Here is an 18,924-nt window from a genome sequence, read left to right on the forward strand (position 1 = left end):
CCAGACCCAGAGCAGTGCTAGGGGGTGCTGGGCTGCAGGAGGGGGTGGGTGGCTCACAGGGGGCACTTCCCTATGGCCGGCAGGGCTGGCCCCGATGCTCGTGAACAAGCAAACTCCACCCCCATCCTAGCACTGATGACCCTCCCCTGCCCCCCAGCTCTGCCGGTGCCCCTCACTCCTGACCTGCAGCCCCCTGCTAACCTGGCCCTGACCCCATTTTCCACCCAGGATGGGGGTGACTCCATGGGAGCTGAGTTCAAGACCAGCTGGTAACCTCGCTGTGGGGAGCCCAGCACAAAGGGGGGGGGGGCATCAGGGTCTTGCCTGGCAGCTGCTTCTCAGCTCCCCATATAGCCACCCCCTTGGCTCAGAACCCAGATGGGCCCCAGGCAGCCGGGCAGGGGGTGCCATGGAGTGGGGGACACTGACCCCTAGTGGCCAAAGTGACCAAGCTCTACCCAGCCATCCCCTGCAGTCATCTGTCATCTATCTACCCCCATAGCCATCCCAAATACCCCCTAGCGCCCAGTTAGCTACCCCCATAGCCCCATCTATCCCCATAGCCCCCAGCTAGCTATACCCATACCCTCATCTATCCCCATAGCCCCCCAGCTATCCCCATAGCCCCCCTCTACCCACATAGCCTCTTATTATCCCCATAGTCCCCTCTAGCTTGCCCCATAGCCCTCCTCTAGCTACCCCTTAGCCCCCCATCCCCATAGCTCCCAGTTAGCTACCCCCATAGCCTCTTATCCCCATAGCCCCCCTCTAGCTAGCCCCATAACCCCCATCTAACCTCATAGCCCCCCCCAGCTAGCCCCATATCCCCCTCTAGCTCGCCCCATAGCCTCCCACTAGCTACCCCTTAGCCCCCCTCTATCCCCATAGCCCCCTCTAGCTAGCCCCATAGCTCCCATCTACCCCCATAGCCCCCACTAGCTAGACCCATAGCCCCCATCTCTCTGTCCCCAGACTCTCGCTTTACAAAGCAGGGAATCTGCTCACAGGTAGCTCTCAGCTCTCTGGGCCCCCCCCAGGCCATCAGCCTGTCGCTTCTCCCCCACCCCGCGTGGCCGAGGGCCTGGGGCGGCTGGGACAATAGGGAGGGGGCAGTGGAAGTGTCACGCGCGCTCCCGGCTGGCCACTGGGTGTCAGCAGGCTAGGCTGCAGGGAGAAGACAGGCTCAGCAAGAGGTGCTCTCCCCAGGGCTGGCCGCAATGCCCCAAAGCGGCGCTGGGCTGCAGGGAGCAGGGCGGGGGGGGGGGCGCTAAGGGGCGCTGTGCCACACTGCACCAGTTGGGTCCTCGGACTCGCTTTCAGTCCCCCGGCCTCATTTCCACCGGTTCGTCCTGCCCCAAACGCCCTTCTCCACCCCCGGACTTTGCGTCAACCCAGAAACCGTACCCCTCCCCCCCACAGAGACCAGGACACCCAGGGCAGATTTGGCTCACACCAGTTGTTTATTCTCAAGCCGTTGGCCACAAAGCCGCCACGGACCCCGCAATAAATAGCCAGTCCTGGAACGATGCCCCAATAAATAGCAGGAATCCCCTCACCTGTGCACCCCAGCCAGCCACGGATTCCACGAACCCGCTCAATAAATAAACCCATCTGGTTAATAAATAAGTTATTAAATACATAGAAAAATAGGAACCAAATACGGCTGATGGGAATCGGCCCGTAGGACCGATGGTGCTGCATCTTGTGGACCACTGTCTGCATCAGGCTACTCAGCACTGGCGTCCATAGGTCCCAGTCCAGGGGAAATCAGTCCCGGAGCCAGGGAGAGAACCCAGGAGTCCTGCCTCCCAGCGCCCCCCTGCTCTAACCACTAGACCCTGCTCCCCTCCCTGAGCTGGGCAGGGGACCCAGGAGTCCTGGCTATTAGAAGATGTAGCTGGGGCTCAGGACCCGGGAGAGGCGGCTCATCATGCTGAGGGGGTCGGAGGACTCCACATCCAGCGGCGGGTCGCCGTAGAAGTCGTATTCCAGCAGGACAGGCTCCACCGGCACCCGGCTGACCATGGGCAGGAAGTGGAAGAGACGTGGGGCTGGCCCCCGGCCAGGGGGCCCCTCTGCAGGCCTCAGGCTGACAGGGACGTTGTGGGTCTCAGAGAAGTAGAGGTTGTACCCGTCACGCTGAACCTTTTCCCAGAAATTACAGGCCTCTGAGTATGAGCTCTGCACGGGAGGAAGATTATGAGGGTGCAGGTGAGCAGCTGTGTCTGAGGCCCCTCCCTGCTCTAAGCATTAGACCTCACTCCCCTCCTAGAGCTCACAAGAGAACCCAAGAGTCCTGGCTCCCAGCCTGTGCTATGACACAGACTCCCCTCCCCCGCTCTAACCACTAGACCCTACTCCCCTCCAAGAGCCAGGGAGAGAACCTAAGAGTGCTGACTCCCAGCCCCACTTGCTCTAACCACTAGACCCCACTCCCCTCGCAAAGGCAGGACGGCAGGGAGGGGGAGTGATGCAGGGCTGGAGGGGCCCTTTGGTTGACTGTGTCCCCCTCTCCCATCTAGCTAACCCCCCAGACCCTATCCCTGCCCCCTGCTGCTGGGGTTCCACTCACCGCCCCATGCAGATGCCCGCTGGGATCCATGCACAGGAACAGGAGCGTTTTCATCCCTTGCATCCGGATCACACCAGGCTTCACCGCCTTAATCTCCATCAGACCTGCAGCACCCAAGGCAGAGCAAAGTCAGCAAGGGAACCCAGGCATCTGGGCTCCCAGCCCCCTCCACGCTCCAACCAACTAGACCCCACTCCCCTCTCAGAGGCAGGCAGAGAACCCAGGAGTCTTGGTTCCCAGCCCCCTCCATGCTCTAACCACTAGACCCCACTCCTCTCCCAGAGCCAGGCAGAGAACCCAGGAGTCCTGGCTCCCAGCCCCCTCCACGCTCTAACCACTAGACCCCACTCCTCTCCCAGAGGCAGGCAGAGAACCCAGGAGTCGTGGTTCCCAGCCCCCTCCACGCTCTAACCACTAGACCCCACTCCTCTCCCAGAGCCAGGCAGAGAACCCAGGAGTCCTGGCTCCCAGCCCCCTCCACGCTCTAACCACTAGACCCCACTCCCCTCCCTGAGCCAGGCAGAGAACCCAGGAGTCCTGGCTCCCAGCTGCCTTCTCCCCGCCCATCACCGTCACCCGCCGGTACTCACTGTAGGGGGTCTGGTCGGGGGCCCCGCGCACCTCGCCCTGCGGGGTGATCTCCAGGTACAGCTGTGTGTGGGTGTTAGCTGTGTACAGGTGTCGGAGCCGAACCTGCCCGTCGAACTGGTACAGGGGGCTGGAGTTCTGCAGGGGGGCAGCCTGGGAGGGAGCGGGGGGCCGGGTCCCCCACATCAGGGCAGCCAGCAGCAGCCAGGACTCTGCTGGGACGGGGGTCGAGCCACCCCACATGCTGAGGGCCGATAGGCAGTGCCGGATCCGAGCCCAAATCAGGGAGAGAAACTAGGCGTCCTGGCGCCCGCCCCGCTCTAACCACTAGACCTCACTCCTCTCCCAGAGCCGGAGAGAGAACCCAGGAGTCCGACAGTAGCAATGCTCCAAGACGCAGCAGACAGTCCAGTGCGGGTAAGTTGTGTTTCCTTGGCAGGTCAGTGCGGGGGACGTGAGAGGGGTCCCGGCCCGTCTCTGGCTGCTCCTTCCCGGTCCTGTTTTTCTGAGCCTAGCGGGTGCCCTGGGCACCTATTTATCCCCCCGGGCAGGGTCCCCCCCCCCGCGGGCCTGAGTCATGGGACCGCTCCGGTCACTGACTTGCGGCGCGTCCGGCCAGCGGCGGCCACATAAAAGGAACCTGATGCAACTTGGGGAAAGGAAGGGGGGAGGAGCAGCCAGGGTACCCATCCCCTTGGGTTCCCCAGGCCCCCATCCTCCCATCCAGGGTCCCCATCCCCCAGGGACCCCAGCGCCCCCGGGTCCCCCGGCACCCTGACTCCCAACTACCATCCCTCCAGGGTCCCCAGGCCCCCCACCCCCACCAGGGTCCCTCAATATCCCCCTCCAGGATCCCCAGCCCCTCTGTCCTTCGCGTCCCCCGGGGTCCCCACGCCCCAGCTCTCCCTTCAGGGTCTCCAGTTCCCATCCCTCTGCGCTCCCCAGCCTCCCCCAGGATCCCCCCAACCCTTCAGGGTCCCCTGCACTCCCGTTTTGCCTTCCCTCCAGGTCCCTAGCCCCCCCCCCGGGGACCCCCAACACCCCCCCTCCAGGGACCCCAGGCCTCCATCCCTCCAGGGTCCCCAGCCCTCCCTTCAGGGTCTCCAGCCCCCCACCCTCCCATCCCCAGCATCCCTCCAGGATCCCCCCAATCCCCCCTCCAGGGTCCCCTGCACTCCCGTTCTACCCTCCCCCCAGGGTCACCAGCCTCCCCATCCCTCGGGGATCCCCCCAACCCCCCCCAAGGGTCCACATCTCCCCATCTCTCCAGGGTCTGCATCCCCCCTTCCCGCTCTTCTTCCAGTGTCCCCCAACACCCTGACCCCCCCATCCCTCCTGGGTCCCCGAACACCCAGATACCATCCATCACCATCCCTCCCCTATCCCCAGACACCCCTGCTACCAGCTATCCATCCCACTGTTTTTCGGGGTTCACACGCCCACCCATCCCTGTGGGACCAGAGCTCTTTGGGGGAAGGGGGACATGGGGGGTCCAGTGGTCAGAGAATGGGAGCGTGTGTTGGGGAACCAGGACACCTGGGTTCTCTCCCTGGCTCGGGAAGGGGGAGGGAGATCTACTGGTTAGAGTGGGGGGGAGGGGAGAGGCAGGATTCCTGGGTTTGAGCACCACCATCCCCTTTGCCCAAGTTGCTCATTCAGACCTGTGGCCGTGCCCACTGCCAGGGCACGTGGGCACAATGGTTTCATCCCCGGGGACTTGGGACTTTGGGCCCGAAAGTTCTCACCCAGAACAGGCCGGGCTAGAGCAGCCTGTGTGTGTCCCTGGCGCCCCCTACTGGAGGGGCCGGGCCCTGCGCTCTGTGTGTGTGTGTGTGTGTGTGTGTCCCTGGCACCCCCTGCTGGAGGGGCCGGGCCTTGCGCTCTGTGTGTGTGTGTGTCCCTGGCGCCCTCTGCTGGAGGGGCCAGGCCTTGCGCTCTGTGTGTGTGTGTGTGTGTGTGTGTGTGTGTGTGTGTGTGTGTGTGTCCCTGGCGCCCTCTGCTGGAGGGGCCGGGCCCTGCGCTGTGTGTGTGTGTGTGTCCCTGGTGCCCCCTGCTGGAGGGGCCGGGCCTTGTGCTGTGTGTGTGTGTGTGTGTGTGTGTGTGTGTCCCTGGCGCCCTCTGCTGGAGGGGCCGGGCCCTGCGCTGTGTGTGTGTGTGTGTGTCCCTGGTGCCCCCTGCTGGAGGGGCCGGGCCTTGTGCTGTGTGTGTGTGTGTGTGTGTGTGTGTGTGTGTGTCCCTGGTGCCCCCTGCTGGAGGGGCCAGGCCCTGCGCTGTGTGTGTGTGTGTGTGTCCCTGGTGCCCCCTGCTGGAGGGGCTGAGCCCTGCGCTCTGTGTGTGTGTGTGTGTGTGTGTGTGTCCCTGGTGCCCCCTGCTGGAGGGGGTGAGCCCTGCTCTGTGTGTGTGTGTGTGTGTGTGTCCATGTCCCCCTGGCGCCCCCCTGCTGGAGGGGCCGGGGTCCTGCGCTGTGTGTGTGTGTGTGTCCCTGGTGCCCCCTGCTGGAGGGGCCGGGCCCTGCGCTGTGTGTGTGTGTGTCCCTGGCGCCCCCTGCTGGAGGGGCCGGGCCCTGCGCTCTGTGTGTGTCCCTGGCGCCCCCTACTGGAGGGGCCGGGCCTTGCACTGTGTGTGTGTGTCCCTGGCACCCCCTGCTGGAGGGGCTGGGTCCTGCGCTGTGTGTGTGTAAAAAGAAAAGGAGGACTTGTGGCACCTTAGAGACTAACAAATGTATTTGAGCATAAGCTTTGTGAGCTACAGCTCACTTCATCGGATATGTGAGTGTGTGTGTGTGTGTATGTGTGGGTGTTAAAGCAGCTACTCAGAACATCTGCAAAACCTCACAACATCCGGTTGCGTGTGTACAGCTAACAGGATTCGTTTATTGTGGGACATGGTGTCTGGTGGTTGCGGGGGCGTAGAGGGGCTGGAAGCCAGGACTCATGGGTCCTATCCCTGGCTCTGGGAGGGGAGTGGGCTCTAGTGGGTTAGAGGTGGGGGGCTGGGAGCCAGGAACTCCTGGGTTCCCTCAGCCCATGAGCTCAGCCTGTGAGGTTCGTCCCCTGGCTCTCAAACGGTAAATAGAGCTGATGAAAATATAAATATTTGGCTTTGCCACACGGCCAGGCAGGGGGGTGCCCAGTGGGCCATAGACTGGGCTGCAGGGACGTGCCCGATGGTGCCCAGTTCCCAGGTCTGGCATCCCTTCCCAGCGCAAGTAGCGCGGCTGGCCCGGCCTCTATGGACCCCACACCACTTTCCCCTTTGGGCACTGTGTCGAGGGCCCACCCCTGGCACTAAGGGCCCCATGCCGGGTCCTGATGCCCCAGCCCTGCCATGCCCACCCCTGGCATAATGGTCCCCACACCGGGTCCCAATGCCCCAGCCCTGCCATGCCCCCCCCCCGGCATTATGGGCCCCACACGGGGTCCCGACACCCCAGCCATGCCTACCCCTGGCACTAGGGGCCCAGGCTGGGGCCTGAAGACATGCGGTGCCCGCACCGGTTTCTGCAGACTCATCTGTACCCACGGGCTCAGCCCCCAGGCCGGGCCACAGCTCACCCAGACTGGTTGGCGTTTGTGTGTCACTGGGGGGGAGCAGGTGGGCGATGGGGGGGGGTTCAGCTTTGTTGGGACTTTGCCTGATACACACAGGCACGGTGCCAGGGCAAACATGACCCCAGCTGCCCAAGCCAAGCTGGTGCCTGATGCCATTTCACACTTGCCTGAGGCTGAGCATCCAGCCCCTCCCCCCAGCTTGTCCCAAGAGACACCCCCCCCGCCAGTATCCCCAGGGCCCCCCCAACCCACATCCCCAGGGACCCCCAAGCCAGGGCCTGCCCAGCCCGCATCCCCAGAGCCCCCCGGCTCCCCCAGCCCATGTCCCCAGCCCCCTCCCCCCAGCTTTGATGACTTGCAATTTCTATCTCATCCAAAAGGAATGTACTGTCATGGGCCCTGCAGCTGCGGGCAGGGGCTCTTCGTAGGGGGACCCCTTCACCCGGCCCGAGAAACAAGGGCCTGGAGCCAGGACACCTGGGTTCTCTCCTGGCTTGGGGAGGGGAGGGGAGTGAGGTCTAAGGGGTAGAGCAGAGGGCTAGGAGCCAGGACTCCTGCGTCCTCTCCCGGCTGCTGCCGGGCCCAGCTCACGAGGAAACCAGTCACCCCCCATGACGACACCCTCCATCCATCCCAAATATCCATCCTCCCCGCCCCCCCCCACACAAAGCATGTTCCAGGATGCACTTCCGATCCCCCGCATCCGAGCCTGTGTCAAGCCAGGGCTGGGTACAGCTGGCGGGGGTGATGGATGGCTCAGCCCAGCCTCCAGGTGGCTCCAATCTAAATATTTATACCCGTCCTGCCCCACTGGGGCTGATGGGGGGGTGAAGGGGCAGGCAGCTGACCCTGGCCACAGACCAGCTGGGCAGAGGGGGTGATGTAAAAGAGGCTGGGGAACAAAGGAAGAAATGGAAACTACCATCAGGGAAAAGTGAAAAACTTGAAAGAATAAAAAAAAAGCTAGGAAAAAAAAAAACAAAAGAAAAGGGGGGAAGAATGAATGAAAAACTGGAAAGAACAAATGAAAAGCTAAGAAGAATTTGTGAAACACTAGAAAGAGCCAGAGACGGAACGAAAACCTAGAACAAACCCGAGAACAAACGAAAAACTCGGAAAAATGAAAACTAGGAAGAACAAATGGAGACAAAAAGACAAAAAAGAGAAAACCACGAAAGAAAGAGGCACTTGAAAGCTGAATGAGCAAAAGTGACAGGCAGGGGAGGATCCCGGCCCCAAGAAACAGAAGAATAAGACAAGACAAAAGAAAAGCTGGAGGAGGGAGGCCAGGAGCGGTGAAGGGAAGGAGGCCCCAGTGAGGGGGGCGGTGGCTGATCGGGAAGTAGGGGGCTCCATCAGAAGAGAGGACCCCACCAGCTCAGCCACCGTGGGGAGAGAGGAAAGGCCCCATTGCCCACCCCCCTGAGCCAGCCCGTCCTTGCCCTGGGGCCGGATGGGGCACCCCTAGAGGGGAAAGGCTGTGTCCACCCCACCCCCGCTGGGGGCTGTTTGGGGTCCTGGGGCTCTGGCTGGGTCAGTCCCTTTACTTCTGGCCTGGTGTTTACACGGCTCCCCCGAGCCCCCAGCTATAAGACCTCCCAGCCCGGCCCGGATGTAGCCTGGATGTCGCAGGGGTGAGATTCGCTGGGCCAGCACCACTCAGCTCATGGGGCATCAGCCAGACCCCCGGGCCAGGTCAGGGACCGGCAGCCAGGCCCCACAGGAGAGCCAGGCCCTGGCCCCCAGGGGCTGAGCAATGCCAGGGGAGGAGGGGAATGGGGCAATGCCCCCCCGCCACTGAGCTATAGGCCAGCTCCCTTCCCCCCTCCATCCCTTTCTTCAGCCCAGTTCCTCTCCAACCCCTCCTTTCCTATGATCACAGTTCCCATGCAGCGCCTGGCGCCACGGGGCCCTGATCTCGGTCGGGGGGGGGGGGAAATCTGTGCAGCGCCCAGCACCACGGGGCCCTGATCTCAGTCAGGGGAGTGGGCAGCTGTGCAGCATCCGGCGTCACGAGGCCCTGATCTCGGTCGGGGGGGGGGGGGAAATCTGTGCAGCGCCCGGCGCCACGGGTCCCTGATCTCGGTCGGGGGGGGGGGGAATCTGTGCAGCGCCCGGCGCCACGGGGCCCTGATCTCGGTCGGGGGGGGGGGGGGAATCTGTGCAGCGCCCGGCGCCACGGGGCCCTGATCTCGGTCGGGGGGGGGGGTGTCAGTGCAGCGCCTGGCGCCAGGGGGCCCTGATCTCGGTCGTGGGGGGGGTGTCAGTGCAGCGCCCGGCGCCAGGGGGCCCTGATCTTGGTCGTGGGGGGGTGTCAGTGCAGCGCCCGGCACCAGGGGGCCCTGATCTCGGTCGGGGGAGGAAACGGGGGGATCCTGTAGCACCCGCTGTCCCCCATCCCCTGACGCAGACTCTGGACCCAGTGGGTTGGTTTAATTTAGTTTAATAGAAAAGCTTTTTGGGTCAGCGCCAGGCATTTCGGCCCCCTGCGGGCAGCAAGGGGGGTGCCCGTGGGCCTGGCACCGGGGACACGGACCGGCCTGAGAGCTCGGGGAGCCCAGAACAGGTCCAGCGGAGGCGGGCTACCTCGGGCGGTCTCAGCCCCCCCTCCAGCTGCCGGCCAGCGGGGGCGGGGGCGTGCGGGGGGAGGGGTAGAAATTGCAGGATGGGGTAGTTTACCCAGAAGGCATTTCAACTGGTCGATCCGGTCTCCCACAATGCACTGCTCCCGGGATTACCCAGCAGGCCTTGCACTGGCTCAGCTATGCTGGTGCTGGGGGGGGGGGGCTTGGCCCAATCCCGATCTGACCGGCCCCAGGGGGGGAGGGGACGGGGGCACCGGGCAGAGGGAGATCCCGGGGGTGAGGCAAGTTTGGTTCTGCTCCAGGGACCTGTGTCAGTTGGGGGGGGGGCATGGGAGGGCTTAGCTGGGGGGGGAGCATGGGGGGCAGCTGGGGGTCGCTCTGGGGGAGTGTTAAAAGCCAAAGCCCCCCCATTATCAATGGGGGGTCCGGTCCGGCTCAGACGGGCAGCACCCAGTCGCTGGGCACACGGCCGTACTGCAAGGAGACAGACAGATGGGGGGGGTCAGAATGGGCAGGAGCTCGGCACAGACACCCCTTCCACAGCCCATGGGGGGGGGGGGGGGGGGGAGTACCAGCCCCTTGGGAAGCAGGCTGAGCCAGCCAGTCCCTGCCCTGGGCCGGGTGGGAGCCGGCGCCCCCCAGGGGGGACAGGCCCCGCACCCCATTCCCTGCCCCCCTGAGCCAGCCAGTCCCTGCCTGGGCCGGGTGGGAACCGGTGCCCCCTAGTGGGGACAGGCCCCGCACCCCATTCCCCACCCCACCAGCCAGTCCCTGCCCTGGGGCCAGATCTTTTCCATACACCTGAAACGCCATCCCTGGGGCTCTGACCCCCTCCCCACTGCCCCCCCCACCGCCCTGCACTAACCCCAGCTCCCCCCACGGGCCGGTACCTGGATGTCCGTCAGCTCCTTCCGGAACCGCTTGGCCAGCTCGGGGCCGTTCTCCATGGTGGGGATGGGATAGGTCTGGAAGGAGACGAGACCCGATCGGATCCAGCTCCCCCCATCAAGCCCAGTCCCCCCTCCAGCCCCCATCAAGCCCGGTCCCCCCTCCAGCCCCCATCGGATCTGGTTCCCCCCATCAAGCCCGGTCCCCCCTCCAGCCCCCATCGGATCCAGCTCCCCCTATCAAGCCTGGTCCCCCCCGCCCCCGGCACACCCAGCTCGGCCGGTGGGCCCATCACCCCAGCATCCCACCTTGCCCTGGTACAGGATGTGGCTCACGGGCGAGACGACGCAGGCCGTGCCCGAGCCGAACATCTCCCGGACCCGCTTCTCCTGCAGCCCCCGGATGAGGTCGGCCATGGTGATGCTGCGCTCCGACACCTTGAACTCACCCTGTGCAGGAGGGGAGGGTCAGGGGGACAGAGGCAGCGCCCCCTAGTGCCAGGCGGGGGAAATGGGGCACGGCTGAGGGGGGGTGGGCAGGGGACGGTGGGCGGCACCCCCTGGTGCGGGGAGATAGGGCAGGGCCAGGGGGGTCAGGGCCGCAGAACTGGGGAGAGGGACTCAGCAGTGTCTCTGTCACAGCCATGAACCTGGAGGTTAAAACCAGGAGGGGGTGGATTTGTGGGGCTCCCCCCAGCCTGTGGGGAGCTGGGGTCCTGTGGTGGGGGGGTCACCCCAAGGAGCAAACTGACCAGCTTACTCCAGGGGGACAGAATTAAACCCCACCCAGGCTGAAGGCGGCCAAGAGGTCCACTGGGCCCCCCAACTCCTAGCCCAGCCCTGGCAGGGGTTTGCCCAAGTGAGGGTTCCCTAGCCACCCCCCCTACCCTGCTCCAGGCCCCGAGCTGGCGACTCCCCTTTAGGGGCCACTGAGCCCCTCCCAGGCCCATCTTGGCCGCAAACGGGCCCCTCAGAGCTTCCCAGCTTCCACCTCCTCCACCGCTGCCCCCACCCAACCCAACACAGTGGCTAGAGACCGGTCCCCCCGGGAATCGCTGGGGCAGAGCTCACGCGGGCCCCCCTTCGATCGCCTCCCAGGCCCCATCGCCAGTCTGGGAGCGAGAGGGGGGGAGTAAAAAGAGGCTCCTCTCCCCCTCCCAGATCTGTCCCCCCCCACTCACCCATTTGCGCCCTAAGTCCAGCAGGCTCTGCCGGGTCACCCCGGGCAGAATGATGCCATTCAACGGGGGGGTCACCAGCTCCAGGTCTGGAAAAGAAAAATCCCGTCATACACGTCCCCGTCCCCCCCTCGCCTGGCTCACGCCAGAGCCAGGACGCAGCCACTCTGGGGTGGGGCAGGGGCTGGGTATACGGGGACCTCCCAGCCCGGTGCTGGAATGCGGCCCTTATGGGCACTCAGGGACCCCTGTGGGGCAGGGGATGGGAATAGGGGGATCCTCCTGGGATGGGACGGGGGGCAGGGATCTCGGGGGCCCCCCCAGGGCACCACCGAGACGCGGCCCCTCTGAGACAGGGTGTGGGGGCGGGGCACTTGGGGATCCCCCCAGGCTGGGGGGCAGGGGAAGGGTATAAGGGGAACTGCCCTGGCGCAGGGTGGTAGGGGGCACTCAAGGATCCCTGTAGGGCAGGGCGTGGGTATATGGGGACAGCCCTGGGAGGGGACATGGGGCGGGGCACTCGGGGACCTCCCAGGGACCAGGCACAGGGGCGGGGCACTCGGGGACCCCTGTAGAGCAGGATGCAGGGGATGGGTAGAGGGGGACCCCCCGGAACGAGGCACAGGGGTTGGGTATGGGGAACCCCCCTGGGACGGGGGATGGATATAGGGGGACCCCCCTGGGACGGGGCACTCGGGGACCCCCCTCGCCTGTGGCAGGAGGCTCCGGCTCTCACCGCCCTGCGGGTCTGTCCAGAAGAGGAAGATGTTCATGGTGCCGACCTCGGTGATCTGGTGATCGTCCCCGTAGAGCCACAGGGCCTGCTGGCACCCGGCCCGCACCGCCTCGTCCTGCACCAGGATGGTGGGGGCGTAGTTCCTGCGGACGCAGGGGGCGGCACCCTCAGAGAATGGGGCACGGTGGGGGAGGGGAGGGCAGCACCCCCTAGTAGCTGGTCGGGGGGGGGAGGGGGGACATGGCTGGGGGTATGGGGCAGCACCCCCTAGTGGCTGGTGGGGGGGGGAGATGGCCTGGGGCAGGGGGAAGCACCCCCTAGCGGCTGGTGGGGCGGAGGGGGGGGCATGGCTTGGGCCTGGGGGGAGGGAGATACAGCTGGGGGCAGGGGGCAGTGCCCCCTAGTGGCTGGCGGGTGGGAGAGGGGACACAGCCGGGGGCCCGGAGGGCACCACCCACCAGCAGCAGGCTGGGGCCTGGAAGCTCGTACTTACCCCCCCATCTTGTAGTCGCCGACGCCCCCCAGCCAGGCGCGGACGTAGCGCGGCTCGGCCAGCAGGCCCACGGCGCCCATGGGGCTGGTGGCGAAGTAGGCCCCCACTGGCGACAGGATGACAAAGAGAAGGGCGTGGCCGGGACAGGACACCCCCAGGGACGGCTGCGGGGGGCGGAGTACAGCGTCAGAACCCCAGCAACCCACGGTTGCACCCCACAACATGCGATGGCGTCAGCGGCGGGGGGTGCTCTTCGGAAGGTTGAGGAGCAAGAAGCCAGGGGAGCCCAGAGTCGGGGTGCAGGGGAAGGAGCAGATTAGGGGGATGCAGGTGGGAGACAGATCTGGGGACACAGGGGGACAGAGGCAGGAGACAGATCTGGGGGACTGGGGGGGCGCAGGAAGGAGACAGATCTGGGGGCCCAGGTGCTGCAAGGTTGGAGGCAGGCGGGATGTATCTCGTGGGGATGGCAGAAGTCGGGGCGCCCCTTGGGGCTCCGCACCTCGGTGCCGATGAAGGTTGGCCGGATGTAGAGACTGGCGCTGTCCGAGTGCGGCACCCAGTCCTGGTCGAGGGTCACGAGCCGGCGGATGCAGTCCAGGAGCTGCAGCTGGTCAAAGGGCTGGGGAAGAGGGGGCAATGCTGGAGAGAGGGGGCAGCCCCCAGTGCCAAGACAGAACCCAGGAGACCTGGCTCCCAGCCCCCCCGCTGTAACCACTAAACCCCACTCCCCTCCCAAAGCCACAGAGAGAACCCAGGAGTCCTGGCTCCCAAGCCCTCCCCCCCAGCTGTAACCACTAGACCCCACTCCCCTCCCGAAGCCACGAGCGGACCCAGGAGTCCTGGCTCCCAGCCCCCCTTGCTCTAACCACTAGACCCCGCTCCCTTCCCAGAGCCAGGAACAGGGGGATAACCGGTGGCCAAGGGCCTGGTCAGCGAGGGCCCCAGGGCCCCATGCAGGAGGCCTGGGGAGAGGGGGGTCACTCACCGGCAGGCTGGCCCGGGCGGCCGAGCGGTACATACGCTCCATGTTCATCAGGGGGCGGAAGAGACGGACTCGCTGATCCTGGCCCCGGAAAGCCTTCATCCCCTCGAAGAGCTGGGGAGAGCCAGCACCGTCAGCACGGGGGTGGGATGCGGCCCCTCTGGGGGGAGGGTCTGGGGCCCCCTTGCCCGGCTGGGACGTGGCTGGCTCTGGGGGTGGGGGAGGTATCTGGGCACCCCTCAGCCGGCTGGGACACGGCTGGCTCTGGGGGTGGGGGAGGTATCTGGGCACCCCTCAGCGGGCTGGGACGCGGCTGGCTCTGGGGGTGGGGACGGTATCTGGGCACCCCTCACCAGGCTGGGACGCGGCTGGCTCTGGGGTGGGGGGCTGGTTATCTAGGGCCCCCTTGCCTGGGCTGGGACGCCGCCCCTCTGGGGTAGCAGGGGCCAGGAGTAGGGCCCCCCCACTCACCTCCACAGCATAGTGCAGGGCGGAGGAGGCCGGGTGCAGGCTCAGGTTCTGGAAGGGTTTGATGTGGGGCCGGCCCCAGCCCCGCTCCCGGTCCCACTCCACCGTCAGCATGTGGTCAGTGAAATGCTTCCCAAACTGCAGCTGCCCCACCTCTGGCTTGGGCTTCGGGTCATTGGTCAACTCCACCTGCAGGTCCGAGGCCTGGAAAAGAACCCAGGCATCCTGGCTCCCGGCTCTAACCACTAGACCCTACTCCCCTCCCAGAGCCGGGGAGAGAAAACCCAGGAGTCCTGGCTCCCAGCCCCCTGCTCTAACCTCTCTACCCCCCCACCCCCAACAGAGAACCTAGGCATCCAAATTCCCAACCCCCACCGCCCCACTCTAACTATTAGACCCCTCTCCCCTCCCCTCCCGCCCCGTGCCAGGCAGAGAACCCAGGCGTCCGGGCTGGCACTAACCTTGAAGAAGGTGCTGATGGGTCTCCGGGGGCTGAGGGGCAGCAGCCGGTCCAGGGCGGCACAGAATCGACCCGGCAAAACCTGCGAGACAGAGGGACGAGTGGCGGGGGGGGGCAGGGGCCCAGGGAGCCCCCATTTACAGGGGTGCAGGCTGGAGATCGCCCCCTAGCGCGGGCACGAGGCCAGCCTTGCCTGCCGGGGAGAGCGCCCCCTGCTGGGCCCCTCGCCACCCCCATCACTCTCTGACCCTGTTTCATGCCATCTGAGCAAACAGAGGGTTAATGTGCAACCTGGCTCCGTGGTGGGTTACCCCAGGGGCGCCCCACAAGGTCCCCAAGGAAGGACCCCTCCCCCAGGCAGGGGGCACTACGGGCACCAGGCCAGGCCCCCCCAGAAAGGGCCCCTCATTGGGGATTCAGTTGGCAGTGCTGGGCGTGGAAACCTGCCCCCACCAGCAGGATCAGCCGCATCCGTCCCCGCTCCCCACGTTCTCCCCACCCCGCCCTGCCCCGCCCGCCTGGACTTCGCTCCCCACTGAGCCGTGCTGGCCTCCAGGCAGGAGACACGGAGCCAGGGGCCACGCAGCAGAGACCCCGGGGCCTTTGCCCCCACAACATGCTGGGGTGCAAGCCAGCCGGACGCCTGGGTCCCCGGTAAGTTTCTTCCCCGCAGCCCTGGACGCCTGGGTTCACTGTCAGTGTCCCCACCCCACCCCCAAATTACAGGCATAGGTTCCTGGTAGATTCCACCCTGAACTCCTGGGTTCGCGGCTGGTCCCCAAAAACCTCCAGTGTGTGGGCTCATGGTAAATCCTCCCCCCCGGACTCCTGAGTTCGCAGTCCCCACCCCGGAATCCTGGGTTCGCGACCCACCCCCCAAAACCCTACTGCAGCGTTTATGGTAAACTGGTCAATTCCCTCCCCACACAGAGGGGTTTCCAGCAAACGCCCCCTCCACCACATGCTCCCCCCGATGCTCAGCCAGCCCCCCCAGCATGTGGGCTCATAATAAAGTAGTAAATTCAGCCCCCCACCCCCATCCCCGAACACCTGGGTTCACGGCGTGGGGGAGGAGGGGGGGTTGTCAGTAGTGGGAGTGGAACACGGAGGCTGGGGAGGGATGTGGGAATACGGGGGGGGTTAGTTTATTTCCATCCAAGGTGGAGAGAAAGGGGAAGAAAGGGATAAAGATATGGGGAGGGGGGCTGGGAGCCAGGACTCCTGGGTTCTCTCCCCAGCTCTGGGAGGGGAGGGGGGTCTAGTGCTTGGGGGGGGCAGGAGCAAGGACTCCTGGGTTCTCTCCCCAGCTCGGGAGGGGGGTGGGGGGAGAGAATCTAGTGGTTAGGGCGGGGGGGGGGCTGGGAGCCAGGACTCCTGGATTCTTTCCCCAGCTCTGGGAGGGGAGTGGGGTCTAGTGATTAGAGCGGGGGGGGGGTGCTGGGAGTCAGGACTCCTAGGTTGTCTCCCCAGCTTGGGGGGGGGGAGAAAATCTAGTGATTAGACCGGGGGGGGGGGGGAAAGGAATCAGGACTCCTGGGTTCTCTGCCCAGTTCTGGGAGGGGAGTGGGGTCTGGTGGTTAGGGCGGTGGGGGGGTTGGGAGCCAGGACTCCTGGGTTCTCTCCCTAGCTCAGGGAGGGGAGGGGCTGGGGCCCGGGCAGGGAGTTGCGGACAAAGTAGGGCCTTGAATGCAGGGCTGGGGCGGGGGTTGGGGGCTCCCTGAGCTAGACAAAGACCCTCCCCCCAGCCAGGCGCTAGGGGGCACCACCCTCACTGCCCCCCCACCCAGCTGCACCCCTGTGTAGTGCTATGGGGCACCTCCCCCACCCCCTACAGCCATGCCTGCCCTGGAGCTTGGGTGCATCAGCTTACACCCCCCCACGCATGCAGTTTCCCAGCATGCCCTTGGGGAGGACGATATTTCTGTGCCCTTGGCTGCAGCTGCCAGGTACCAGAGGCACCACCAGGCACCCGGGGCCTGGCAACCTCCGGAGAGCCTGGCTCCGTGCCAGCCCCCAGCGCGTCTCCGTGGGGCAGCCAGGACAGCGCGGCCATGAGCCGCCGACACACCCAGCCCCTGCCCCCCACCCCCAGCCAGCCCTGGGGCTGGCAAATCAGGCCGGCCACATGTGAGATGAGCGGGAAGGACTCAGCCCTGCTCAGGGGCAGCTAGGCAACGAATCATCGGGGTGCCAGGGAGCCACCCCGGGTCAGGAGTGAGGGGCACCGGCAGGACTGGGGGGGCGGAGGGGCAGGTCTGCGAGCGCAGGGGGCCCCCACTGAAACACCCAGGGGCTGCCTTATTAGCTCAGACCAAGGGGCCCATCCAACTGCATGGCCAGCGATTACAAGCAACGCCCCCTAGTGGCCCTTTCGGGGACGACCTGGTTCCCGGTTCCCTCCTGACCTTTCCCAGCCAGAGAGTCCGGCCCTGGAGCCTGAGCATGGGCCCCGAGCATGGGGCCCTGCTCACCCCTTTGCCACGTGACCACGGCCGGCCTCGTTAGCGGCCCGCATGCCCACAGCCTGAACGAGCCCTGCACCCCAGCTCAGCCAGCCCGGGGCCCAGTTCTGCTGGGGAACTGGGGCTCGAGGAAACCCAGATTCACCCAACTATGCTCTGACGGGGGGGGTATCACCAGAGTGTCCAGCCACCACACCCCTGACTCAAGGCTGTTGCACTGGGAGGTTCTGGTGCCCCTCACTCCCGACCTGCAGCCCCCTGCTAGTCCAGCCCCGCCCCTCCCCAGCCCTGCCAGTTACTCTCACTCCCGACCCACAGCACCCTGCTAGCCCAGCCCTGGGCTCCCTCCCCAGATTTGCCGGTGCCCCTCACTCCCGACCTGCAGTCCCGCCAGTGCCCCTGCTATACCACCCTTCCTATTGTACAGGTGGGGAAACTGAGGCACAGCAGAGACTTGCCCATGGCCGAGCCGGGAACTAAACCCGGCTCGCGGGCCCCCCCGGCTCTACCGGCCTCGTTGGCTGCACGGGGCGGACTAGCCCAGGCCAGTGAAAACAGGGCAAGTTCTGGGAGGGTGACCAGATGCCCCGACTTTAGGGTCTTGTTTTTCTATAGGCTCCTATTACCCCCACCCCCTGTCCCGACTTTTCACATTTACTGTCTGGTCACCCTGACTTCCGGTCACTCTCCCCAGCCCCTGGGGCTTCTCTCCCGCCCCCAGGAATCGCGCCAGCCCCCCCCGCAGGGTCCTTGAGAGGCGGAAACAAAACGTTCAAGGTGAGAGAGTCGCTCAGGTGAGAGGGGGACCGGGGAGCCCAGGCTAGCAGGGGGCTGCAGGTCGGGGGGGGCGCCGGCAGGGCGGGGGGGGGGCGCGCCGGCGGGGCGGGGGGGGGGGCGCGCCGGCAGGGCGGGGGGGGGGCGCGCCGCAAGTCGGCGGGGGGAGCGCGCCGGCAGGGCTGGGGGGGGGGGGCGCTGCAGGCCGGCGGGGGGGGGGCGCCGGCAGGGCTGGGGGGGGGCGCTGCAGGTCGGCGGGGGGGGCGCGCCGGCAGGGCTGGCGGGGGGGGCGCGCCGGCAGGGCTGGCGGGGGGGGGCGCTGCAGGTCGGCGGGGGGGGGGCGCTGCAGGTCGGCGGGGGGGGGGCGCCGGCAGGGCTGGGGGGGGGGCGCGCCGCAAGTCGGCGGGGGGGGGCGCCGCAGGCCGGCGGGGGGGGGGCGCCGGCAGGGCTGGGGGGGGCGCTGCAGGTCGGCGGGGGGGGGGCGCCGGCAGGGCTGGGGGGGGGCGCGCCGGCAGGGCTGGGGGGGGCGCTGCAGGTCGGCGGGGGGCGGCGCCGGGGCCGGACTCACCCTTCCGACGGCCCCGATCCGGGCCCGAACCCCCGCCGCTGCCATGCCCGGTGCCGCCGAGTAATGGGACCGGGCCCGGCCACGGCGGCGGATGGAAGGTTCCGCCCCTCCCCCGCCCGGCACCCGGGGGGGGTGGTCTGAGGAGGGAAGGGGGTGTGTTGGGGGGAGGCTGGTGGCGGCGCCGCCCCCTGGCTTTACAGAGGAAGCCGGTTCCCCGCCCCACAAAATAAGTTGGGGGGCGGGGGGGACCCGTCCAATCACACCCGCTCCCACTCCCCACACCCCCCGCTGCGGCCAATGGGAGGGCAGCTCCCCCTAGGCATGGGGCTGGCTCCGCCCCGCCTCCTCACCCAGCCCTGGGCTGATCCGCTCGGGCCCTGGCACCCGGGCAAGGCGGGCGCTGGGGGCTGCTATTCCCCGGGCTGGGGGGCAGAGAGGAGCTGGGGGGCAGGGGGCTGCTATTCCCCGGGCTGGGGAGCAGAGAGGAGCTGGGGGGCAGGGGGCTGCTATTCTCCAGGCTGGGAGGCAGGGGGCTGCTATTCCCCGGGCTGGGAGGCTAGGGAGGAGCTGGGGGGCAGGGGTGGCTATTCGCCAGGCTGCGGGGCAGGGAGGAGCTA

General features: G+C 66.5%; 2 protein-coding genes across 2 annotated transcripts; both read right to left on the reverse strand.

Annotated features, from left to right (window-relative positions):
- Positions 1 to 1,441: 1,441 nt before the first annotated feature.
- Positions 1,442 to 3,828, reverse strand: FGF21 (fibroblast growth factor 21). Its single transcript, XM_038382063.2, has 3 exons — positions 3,163 to 3,828; positions 2,573 to 2,676; positions 1,442 to 2,181 (listed from the first exon to the last, which is right to left on the reverse strand). Exons 1-3 carry the CDS (start codon positions 3,401 to 3,403, stop codon positions 1,885 to 1,887), a joined length of 642 nt encoding a protein of 213 aa, XP_038237991.1. The 5' UTR covers positions 3,404 to 3,828; the 3' UTR covers positions 1,442 to 1,884.
- Positions 3,829 to 9,138: 5,310 nt separating this feature from the next.
- Positions 9,139 to 18,531, reverse strand: BCAT2 (branched chain amino acid transaminase 2). Its single transcript, XM_038381621.2, has 11 exons — positions 18,308 to 18,531; positions 14,505 to 14,585; positions 14,047 to 14,247; positions 13,579 to 13,689; positions 13,093 to 13,212; positions 12,591 to 12,754; positions 12,098 to 12,240; positions 11,365 to 11,450; positions 10,493 to 10,633; positions 10,187 to 10,261; positions 9,139 to 9,770 (listed from the first exon to the last, which is right to left on the reverse strand). The coding sequence occupies exons 1-11, from the start codon at positions 18,350 to 18,352 to the stop codon at positions 9,732 to 9,734; spliced, it is 1,206 nt and encodes a 401-aa protein (XP_038237549.1). The 5' UTR covers positions 18,353 to 18,531; the 3' UTR covers positions 9,139 to 9,731.
- Between the last annotated feature and the right edge of the window lie 393 nt (positions 18,532 to 18,924).

The sequence above is a fragment of the Dermochelys coriacea genome, chromosome 23, assembly GCF_009764565.3.
Source record: "Dermochelys coriacea isolate rDerCor1 chromosome 23, rDerCor1.pri.v4, whole genome shotgun sequence".
NCBI lineage: Eukaryota > Metazoa > Chordata > Testudines > Dermochelyidae > Dermochelys > Dermochelys coriacea.

Bases quoted from the DNA above. Each gene is read 5' to 3' on its own strand.
- FGF21 (XM_038382063.2), bottom strand. From the start codon at position 3,403: ATGTGGGGTGGCTCGACCCCCGTCCCAGCAGAGTCCTGGCTGCTGCTG. The intron at 2,677-3,162 runs GTGAGTACCGGC...TGGGTGCTGCAG, and splicing joins CCCCGACCAGACCCCCTACA to GTCTGATGGAGATTAAGGCG. The intron at 2,182-2,572 runs GTGAGTGGAACC...CCTCCCGTGCAG, and splicing joins GCGGGCATCTGCATGGGGCG to AGCTCATACTCAGAGGCCTG.
- BCAT2 (XM_038381621.2), bottom strand. From the start codon at position 18,352: ATGGCAGCGGCGGGGGTTCGGGCCCGGATCGGGGCCGTCGGAAGG. The intron at 12,241-12,590 runs GTAAGTACGAGC...CTGCGTCCGCAG, and splicing joins GGCGACTACAAGATGGGGGG to GAACTACGCCCCCACCATCC. The intron at 9,771-10,186 runs GTACCGGCCCGT...GTCTCCTTGCAG, and splicing joins AGGAGCTGACGGACATCCAG to TACGGCCGTGTGCCCAGCGA.